We start from the raw sequence: 10129 nt of genomic DNA on the forward strand, positions 1-10129 counted from the left end.
TGCCTCATCTTGTCTTTTACTACTTTTTACTACTCGCATTTGCCAATTGCACTTTTCAACTGGCCCCATTTCGTTTCGACCATGGCCAAGCACAGTGAGATGCCAGTCAGTGGCCATCCTTCGGGCACTTTAATATAACCGTTAGTTTTCTATTCCAACAGCGCGGCACTCCCTTGAGTAAAATGTGTGTACAGCTGCGTACAATGAGCTTGGGACTTGGCCAGGACACACAGCACACACACACACACAGAGAGGCTGGGAGTGTGAGGAACTTTGTTGCAAGCAATGGAGTTTTGTTGCCAACTATTTGCCCACTTAAACATTTATGTAATAGGCTTGAAATTTCCATTTGCCAACCGCAAAAACTACACAAATGTGGACCAAGAGGGAAACTTGCAGACTCGTCTGCCTAGCTGCAGGGTGTTGCACCTGCAACAGACAATCTATCTGACTGCAATGTGCAAGCTGTACGTATTAAATATTTAAATCGGTTACTATTTCCGTGTCCAGCTTAGCTCTCCATTTAAGCCGGTATTTAGACCTGACTGCAGTATGAGCACATTAAATGATTTAACTATTGATTTATTGCTGAAGTAGAATTAGTTGAAGAATATTAAGTTTATGTACTTAAACTCTATCTAAAGATTATTATTTATCATAGGATATTTAATTGAAAACAAAGCTATCGAAATAGTGCGACCATTTTTTTATAAAGACAACGATAGATAATTGATCGATAATTGCAATGAAACAAATGATATCGATAAAAGGATGACGATGAGTAAGAAAGGAGTAACAAAATAATCGATGATCATTAATTTATAAGGGAAACGATTATAACCATATTATCCAACGAAAAGACAAATATCGATAATTTCAATGAAATAAATAATATCGATAGAAGGTGGAGTAAGAAAGAAAAGGAAATTGAAACGAACATAATTAAATTGAATACTCGTAGAAATAAACTTTTACACTGACTACAAACTCAGCACACCCCACGGCAAAGTATATTTGATGCACCTTTCTGCTCTATATCCAGGATAAGTTGATCGTATTTAATTTAAGTAGCATACTTTTCAGGGCAGCCAGAGCTATTTAGAATGCGTTCGCTGTCTCTGAGTGGGGCAAGAATTTTAAATTAATATCATTTGCACTTGCACTTGGCTGCTGCGTTTAAGTTGAAATTGGGTTTTTTGCATTTCAGCAACGTACTCGAACGATGGCGAAACTTTCATTATTAAAGTGCATCTCGGTTTCTTTCTGCTGCTACTCCTGCTGCTTCTGCTGTCCGGCAAAGGCCAGAAGGCCAAAAAGCCGCAGAGGAGCAATGGAGCAATGGAAATAGTCGAGCAGTCGAGCAGTTGAGCAGTTGTTAAGCTCAAGCACAAACTCCCACATCAGTTATACGTTTTTTCCCCTTTTTTTTGGTTTTTACTTTTTGTTCATTTATAATATGACTTCTTTTGCCTTTTGGCGCTCAGGCCGTGTCGAGTTGAGTTGAGTCGAGTCGAGTTGAGTCTGCGTGGCAGCCTGAAAAGTTGCGGTTTGGTTGCACTTAAATTATTGCATTAAGGCAAAGTCCTTGAGCAGTGGCATCAGCAACGGCAACAGCAACAACAACAACAACGGAAACAGCTGCACATAGAGCCATGTTTTAGGGGGCATTGCAATTAAATAATTTGCGGTTCTGTGTGCAGTCGAGGCGTAAAACTTTTCGAATGCTTCGAGAAATAAGTTAGCCATAAGTCAAAGTAAGAGAGGCGCACAAAATGCTGCATCAAGTGCTATTCAAAATACTGGATAGGTGAGTTGGTGAAATGACCATTGGGCAGCCTTTGTTTGTGGTAATTGAAAAAGCACAATTAGCCCCAGCCTAAAGAGGTCAACCCCACTTTTATCTGCCGTAGTCGTAGATAGCATATCTCTAAAAAGCCTACTTGGTCAGCACACAAATGGCTGACAATAAATCAATGACACTCACACAAACATAGCCCAGATACCGCACAGTGCAGGACATGAACATTTACATGGACATCGACATGGACATGGATGTGGATGTGGACACTGGCCAAAGGCGTAAACTGTTTGTTTTGTTGTTGACCAAAATGCCGGTCAAAAACAAACAACATTAAATAAATATACGAAGTGTGCGTACAAAATCAACCCAATTTCTAAGCTCTCATTTTGCATCTCATCCGGAATTGTAAACATACTGTTTGATGTTTATTAAATCGTTTAAATTGTAGTAAATTTGCATAGCAGCATTGCCCAAATTTTCAACATTTGAAACCAATAACCGTTACAAAAACAATTTAATATTTATCATCCGTGTAGCATTACCAACACAGTTCAGTTTTAGCGCCATCTGTGTGTCGTTTTGCTAATGCTGCCACATCATTGAAAAAATGTCCTTCTTTCAAGGAAGCTGGCAGTCCTACAATGTTTGCAATAAAAGCTCTTTAAGCTTTTTGACTGAATGTTGCCACATCGGCCAAATAAGTATTTTTGCAAAGGCTGCCAGGGCTGCGTCCTTCATATTAAATGTTTGACCCGCGAAAACAAAAAATTTAAAAATTAATTATAAATATCCCTTAAGATTTATTGCTAATTGCTCAATAAAAATCGCGTTTTTATTGTTCACCCACATAATAATTTGTTTATTCAAATTAGAAAAATTTACGATTACAATTAATTATACACGTACAATTATTTATTTTTGTTGACTTATGAAGATCATCATCATATCAGATATCTATGTAAATGGAGAACGAACCCTGCCTTATATACAATTTATCGCATATTCAGCACCGATATCAACATCCTTCCTCATCTTCATCGTCGTCATCGTATTTATAAGCAACCGATGCAAAATATGCGATTATTATGAACGAGCCTAGCATACCATACATACATATGTACATAAATGTAGTGTATGTTGTATGAACAGTGTACATCTAGTGCTTAGAACTAAACTTTTTCGTATATATATATAATTTGTATCTTGAAATTGTTTTGTATTTTTTGTGTGTTTGTTTTTTGCATATGCAAATTGTTAACAATGATTATTTTTGCAATTATTTTCTTATCTTTTAATTTTTCAAACAAATAATGATGTCGAATAATAGTAATAATAATATTAGATAATAAATAGGTGTGCGATTTGAGTTGTACAGAAAATTGAGACAGTGGCTCAGCCACACTAATGAAATGACAAAACTCAGAGAGATTCAACTGCACATAAGACGTGTTAGTGTTAGATCAATAATATTGCAACAACATTACGTTTTAGAAATAACAGAGCGTACATCGAACAATGCTGCTAATGCACAAAATCGTTGGGTATATAATGCTGTGGCTCCACGATGACACTCGTGTAATGAGGTGTGGCTGCCACCGCAACAGCAGCCGCATTCACATTCTTAAAGCTCTCGGCAAAGTCACTGACAACACGTTGTTGCTGTTGTTTGTTGTTGTTGTTGCTGCTGCTGCGGATGCATTGCATATTGTTGCTGTTGCTGATATTGTTGCTGCTGCTGTTGAGGCTGCTGTTGCTGCAATCGATGTTGCAGATGCTGTTGCTCCATCAGATGTTGCTGCTGCTGCTGCTGTTGGTGCTGGTGTTGCTGATGTTGCTGTTGCTGCTGCGAACTGTTGTCCGAGAAGTAGCTCAACTCAAAGTTGTGACTCAGATCACTATACGTGGTTTGCGATGGCGACGTTCCATTCACAATCGACGCATTGCCCGTGGACAGCTGTCGATCGCTCTCCGAGCTGCTTGAACAACTGTTCGAATTGGCCGAAAACGGACGTATCATCGACGTGGCCACATCCACCGTGGCATCGTAATCGTAGTAATAGTGATTGTTGTTGTTATTGTTGTTGTTGTAGTAGAGCGTGCCCGTTGTGGTATCGGGATATTGCATTTCCGTCGAGTAAACACCCGACGAGGAGGCCGATGCACTTGATCCGCCGCCAGCGCTGGATGCAGTGCCTCCGCCCGCACTGCTGCTCGAACTCACCACCAGATCATTGAGTGGCGGATAGAGCTGTGTGTAGTTGAGGCTGTCGTGATCCATGCTGGCTGCTTGCTGCTGATGCAGATGCTGCTGATGATGCCACACGCCAGGATTGCTGTTGTTGTTATTGTTGTTGTTGTTGTTGTGGGGCACCGGCGTCACTGCATTCGGTGGCTGCGGCTGCACCGACAGCGGCAACTCGGGCTCAAAGTAAGGATCCAGCTTGGGACTAACACTTAAGGCCGGCGTGCTAGAGGCGGGCAACTGTTGCTGCTGTGCTGCTGTTGTGGCACACATGTGGCAGCCGCCGCAGCAGCAGCAGCAGATGCCGAAGCGGCAGCAGCAGCCACGGCCGCTGCTTGGGCAGCAGGTGAGATGGGTTCACGTTTGACGACGCCCGTTTGAATCTCGTTGAGGACCAAGTCTTTAACCTCTCGTTCGCTGAGCACATAGTTGACGCTGACGATGAAAACCTCGCGAGAGCTGCGCGAATTGTGCACCAGCGTGGCATAGGATTGCACCCAGACCCAGCCGCCGCCTTTGGTGAGGAAGCGATAATATTTGGTGGTAACTTGTCCTTTGTACAGCACTGCAATAAAGTAGAAACAAAAGGAAAAGCTTAGTGCACGCTTTGGTGTTTATTGTCGGTTTGTTTTCTTACGGATTTGATGGGAGCAGCGCATGGCGACAATGTCCGCGGCATGGATGTACTGATAAAGCGTCTTCTCGATGAGGTCCTGTGGCTCGTAGCCGGTTAGCTGCGATACGCTGCAAGTAAACAACAACACAAAAAAAAAAACAGAGTTAGCGCAAGTTTTCAGGGCTATTTTTGTGTACACAACTGAGGCAGCATTTTTATTTATTTAAACAATGAGCAGGACATTCGGTGTTTGGTCCGTTTACTTTTGTCAACTTCAATTCAATTATACAGCAACAACAGCAACACTCAGCATGCTGAGCAAGAGCGAGTGAGAGAGAGAAAGCATATGCTGCTGCAAAAAAAGGGCTGTTTCCCACTTTGGGGTTGCTTTACACCAAGTAGCGAGTGTGAACGAGACGGCTGATGGAATCCGCGTCATGGCAACATCATGAGGGTAATTGAGTGACAATAATGTCAGACAAAGTAGTCTGTGGGTCGGAGGGGGGAGCTTCTACTAGAAGCTGCTGGTGCGACAGGCACTTAAAGGCAACCTCCTCCTCTTCTTCCTCCTCTTCCTGCTGCCCACCACCACCCTTATTGTTTTTTTTGGAGCAGCGCACATACAAAAGCAAAATCAAGCTCAAGAGGGAAATGATTTGTTTTCCTTTTTGTCATAGAGCCTGTCCCCCGTCTCTTTCGCATTGTATTCTTTTTTATTATCTTTTGGGGGATGTTACTGAGTTCTTTTCTTTTTTCTTTCTGTGTGTGTTTTTTAACATGCTCTTGGAATAGATTCCTTTTTTTCTTGCTTCTGTTGCGGCCCGTTTAAATATTTGTCTAGTGTTTGATTCGGTTTTGGGCAGAGAAAACTGAGCCTTTTTTTATGGCCTGGTCCCCCAAGTACATAGTGTTAAATTTGGCCACAGAGAGAGAAGTGACAGTCACGACTGCTCAATTTTTTTGTTTCTTAAAGCAATTCTTAAAATTTTGCAAAAAGTATTACAACAAATATTTCTTAAATGTATCATAAATGTTGAAAATAGTTTCTTTTTGAGATCGGTTTATATTTTCTTGGTAGAAAAATCATAGCATCACAAAAGTTCAAGTTCAAGAAATTTTTTTGAAATTTTGCTGCATTTTTTTTAAGAAAATTGAAAATAGTCACGAATTATTTAAGAAATTTTATGCGAATTTGTATATGAAATTATTTAATCATTGGATTCTAGCCCTCTCCCTATATATAGATTTCATTAACTTTTTGAAGAAATTGCTTACTTTTTAAAAATCTTTTCATATTTAAACTTATTAACAAAGAGAAAAAAAACTTGTAGAATATTTGTCCTTAACTTTCAACTCAAAAATATTATATTCTTAGCTTACCGTGCATCAAAGAAGATCAGTTTCATATCGAGCTTAGCACGAAACATGAACATGTTCTGATGAAGTTTGATTTCCGTGATGGCAGAAGAAGGCAGCGAGTGACCGACGGCAACCAGGCCGAGATTCTGTATCAGACTGCCCTGGCCATCGCCGCAGTCTGGATAAATGCGCGCTTTCAAATAGCCGGAGCAATGTATCACCTAAGAAAATTGATGAGAAATTAGCAAAGTTACAACTGAGTATTTATATAGTTAACTCACCTTAAAGCCAGAGGTTGTGAGGCCAGCATTGCGCTTAGCCAACACACATTTCATGCGCAGGAAGAACGTCTTCTCGATCTCGATCGTGTGCGAGCCACGATCATGGCCATATGCCGACGGATGCTGCACGCCATTCGGACTGCCAATGGGCGTGTGCGTCTGGGCAAGCTAAAGAGTAGATAACTGTTAGTCAGATATAAGCAGAATTAATTTCTATATCAAACTCACTGGATGCTGATGCATGTGCGGGTGCAGTGATAGAATGGCATTCATTTCATCCTGATCGTAGCTGTGAATATACTCGAATATGGAATTCCCTGTCAGCTCGACCTGTGCAATGAGAGAAGAAACAAATTAATGCCAAGACTGATGTTGCTGTTGATGTTGCTGCTTCCACTCGGAAAGTGCCAATTAGTGTGCTTCGGTCCTTTTGGCGCCTTTTGACGCCAACGCTGGGCGCTGCTGCTGATGCTGCTCCTTGACTTGCAAATGCAAGAGGCAAGTGGCAAGTGGCGCGTCGCACCGCACACAGAAAGGACATTCACAATTTATGCGCATAAATTTTGAAACTCACCTGACTGAGTCCCAAATGCACCGAGGCGGTCTCTGAGATGTACATGATTTTGCCATCCGGTGCCACAACGAAGATGAAGCCGTCCAGTGTCTGCAGCAAATGTGAGCCCAACTCCTTGATGGTTGCGCCACGCTGCATGGCCGGCGATGAGCCCCAAGCTTCGCCCAATCCTGCAATGAGAATGTCCAATTAATAAACTTAGATTTTCCCATAACAATTAACCAAGTGAAATCAGCGGCAAGCGAGTAAATCACACGCCCACTTGGCCAAATGCTGACGTCTAAATATTATTCCCAATTAAAGTCATCAGCGCCGTAGGTGGCCCATTCTCTGTTGAAATCCTCACGTCCTCACGCCCTCTCACTCATTGCATTCTCATGAACACTTGCCCCATGTTGCACAGACACACACACACATACACACACAAAAACTTCCCGTTGTTGTTTGTTGCCTATTATTAAAATAATTATTTCAATAAAGCCAGCAAAAGAAAAGCACAAAACGCTTCGCACAATGCCACAGCCAAAGAGCTATACAACGACTGCCGCCCTTCCCCTTCCTCCCCCTGGCTCTGGCTGTGTTGTGCAACCCTCGTTGTCAGCATAAAATCTCTCACACACAACCACACAGAGAGAGAGAGAGAGTTGTGCCTCCCACAGCCACCCACTGGCAAAATCCACTTCCAGTCTTGTCTCTCGCTCGCTGCTCTCGCTGCTTTTTGAGTGAAACAACAGGCCGCCATTGTGTTTTCCTGAATGCCCACTCTTCCCCGCTACCCGCTACCCCCTCATGCAGGTTGTTTATTGTCTGCCCTGTTGTTCGAGTGGTTTTTCCTTTAGCATATGCTTTAAGCAAACATCGCCTTTTAAACTTGAAAGTTTTGGTCGTGTTGTTTATGCTAGAAAATCGTTGTCGTTGTCGGTGTCGTTAAAATAGAAAATAACAAAGGCACACGGTCGCTGGCAGCAGTATCCTGCTGTGTCCTGCGCGGATATGTGCCACCGTAATGAGCGTGTCGGCCGCGTGGCTGTCAAAGATTCCGCATCATTTGACATAGCCGCACGTAATTCACACGCCACATGAAAAGCAAATGCAAAGGCAAAAGCAAAAGCCAAAGGCAACGACAAATTGAGCGACATTTAATTGAACTAATTGGTAGAAACGTGGAACAAAGTGTTAAGGACTCTCTCTCGACAAAAGCAATCAAAGCAATGCAATAAACAATTGACAATGTGAGATGTCAAAATATGGAGAAATCAAATTTATATTTGAGGTGCTTTCAGTTAAAACTGTCTTCAGACTTCACTTGAATTAAGTTTTATTTCCCACACTTACCATCGGGAAAGACTTGGCGCATTTTCAAATAGGATGTGGTCAAACGGATGACGGATGCCTTGTCCAGTTGTGACGTAATCGCCGCTGGCAATGGCAATAATTTGGCCAATTCACAGAATTCGGTGTTTTCCTTTTCACGACGCGTGCGTGCAGCATTTTTGCTTTTCTCCTTCATGGCACACGTTTTAGCTATATCTGCAAAAATCAAAGAGAATACATCGTGGTTAGTCTAGAGTTAACAACGAGCTATTTCCCACTGCTCCAATTACGAGTAGGCACACCGAACCAACCATGTAATCTACTCTCATAGCAATCCTTGCGCACTTTGCGTTGATTTGTCATTTCGATTTAAAGTAGAAAATAATTCCCAAAAATGTTAAAAATTTGTTATTTTACTATTTGCAGCTTAGGTGTGTTGCACTTGTGCTCATATCCTGACGATCACCTGTCTGCGACTGAGCACACAACGTCCACAGCACACAGTTTTAACACATTTCTCCGCAGTCCAGAGATCTACCTGAGTAGCCTCTGCAGTCTGTGATTGGTCAGCATCACAGACTCTAGCAACTACCTGTGGCAAGGCTCACACCAATTGACTTTTCGCAATGTTACTAATTTGCCCTGATCCTCAATGTGTTCGTCGACGGAGTGCAACAGGTTGACACAAAATAACCGCAGGAGTTTTTGACTTTTGCACATAATATACTCAGACCTCAGCCATACAATCTCCTTAAATTCTTTATGTACTGTAATGTATGTGTGTGTGTGTTAAGGTCGAAGCGAATTTCCCGTCATTGATAAAATAGTTCTCTTTTTGGTCGAACGTGATTTTGGCGCAGTTTTGTGCCGGATTTAGCTCCTGCTGATTTTTTGCCCAACTCCAGGGAACTAACCAACAGACAGAGATACTTGAATGGAATGCATTTAACTTGACTATTTAGAATTCGCACGTAATTACAAGTTTATTGACATAGGTCACGTAGCAAGAAAGTAACTTAGGTGCGCAATGATTTGGCAAGTCTCGCGCTGACTAGACATGAATGAAAAAGACTCGCATGACACATGATAAACAACATCGATTTATGGCTAAATAAATCTATATCAACGCAAAAGTATCTCGAAAGTATCTTTAATGGCTGCAGCAAATGGCAGACCAAAAATGGCACATTTGTCAAAAGTTGTGCTCCGAACTGGGACAGGGAAGGAATGAGAAGGGAAATTGCAGGCATCCGCCACGCACACGAGGTACAAACAGGACAGGAGCAACAGATTTGCTAAATGATCATAATCCTAAAGAGCATCCGCCGCTAATCCGCAACTCAAATGTGACAACATGCGCGTCTGAAGTGCCGCCGAGGTCGTTCATATCCGGCGCTGCTCGCGTTCCTTCTGCTGTCTTTGTTGTTGTTGCTGTAACTGAATTGTTGTTGTGTTTTGTGTTGAGCGAAACTCTCTGCGGCATATTCAGATTTGACCGGCCACATTGTTATTAGAAAGAAAGCAAAGGGAAAGTCAATACTACGATTATTGTATTGCTCACTAATGATAGTTTATGACACTCTAAGTGGGTCAAAATGGCACACGATATAGCGAATCCATATACTACAATCATAAATTGGAATCGCATAATTTGTTCGGCAACGGAAACAACACAAGTTCCCATTTGAAAAAGTACAGAAAAAAGCCAAGTCAGGGTATTAAATTGAGGACTACATAAACATTCTGATTGTCTCTGCTTAAACTTAAAGTTTTCTCAATTTTGGTAATAAGAATTTGTATGTTAATATGATCTAGTAGCAATATATAATACATTATATTTGAAACAATTTAAATCAATGCAAGCCAGCTCTTCAGGAGCCATTAAATTGAAGGCTACAAAACAAACTGGACTATTAACCTAAACATTAATTTTTGTGTTATT

The 10129-nt window shown here is 41.7% G+C and overlaps 1 protein-coding gene across 1 annotated transcript; it reads right to left on the reverse strand.

Moving 5' to 3' along the window:
• Positions 1–2669: 2669 nt before the first annotated feature.
• On the reverse strand, positions 2670–8565 carry LOC117575801 (protein single-minded). The gene is given in 9 exon segments (XM_034260179.2): positions 2670–4300; positions 4303–4608; positions 4681–4787; positions 6040–6239; positions 6300–6467; positions 6528–6629; positions 6874–7043; positions 8209–8403; positions 8499–8565. Coding segments are annotated over 9 exon segments (2160 nt in total). The 5' UTR covers positions 8551–8565; the 3' UTR covers positions 2670–3440.
• Positions 8566–10129: the final 1564 nt, after the last annotated feature.

Source organism: Drosophila albomicans, chromosome 2R (genome assembly GCF_009650485.2).
Source record: "Drosophila albomicans strain 15112-1751.03 chromosome 2R, ASM965048v2, whole genome shotgun sequence".
NCBI classification, from domain to species: domain Eukaryota; kingdom Metazoa; phylum Arthropoda; class Insecta; order Diptera; family Drosophilidae; genus Drosophila; species Drosophila albomicans.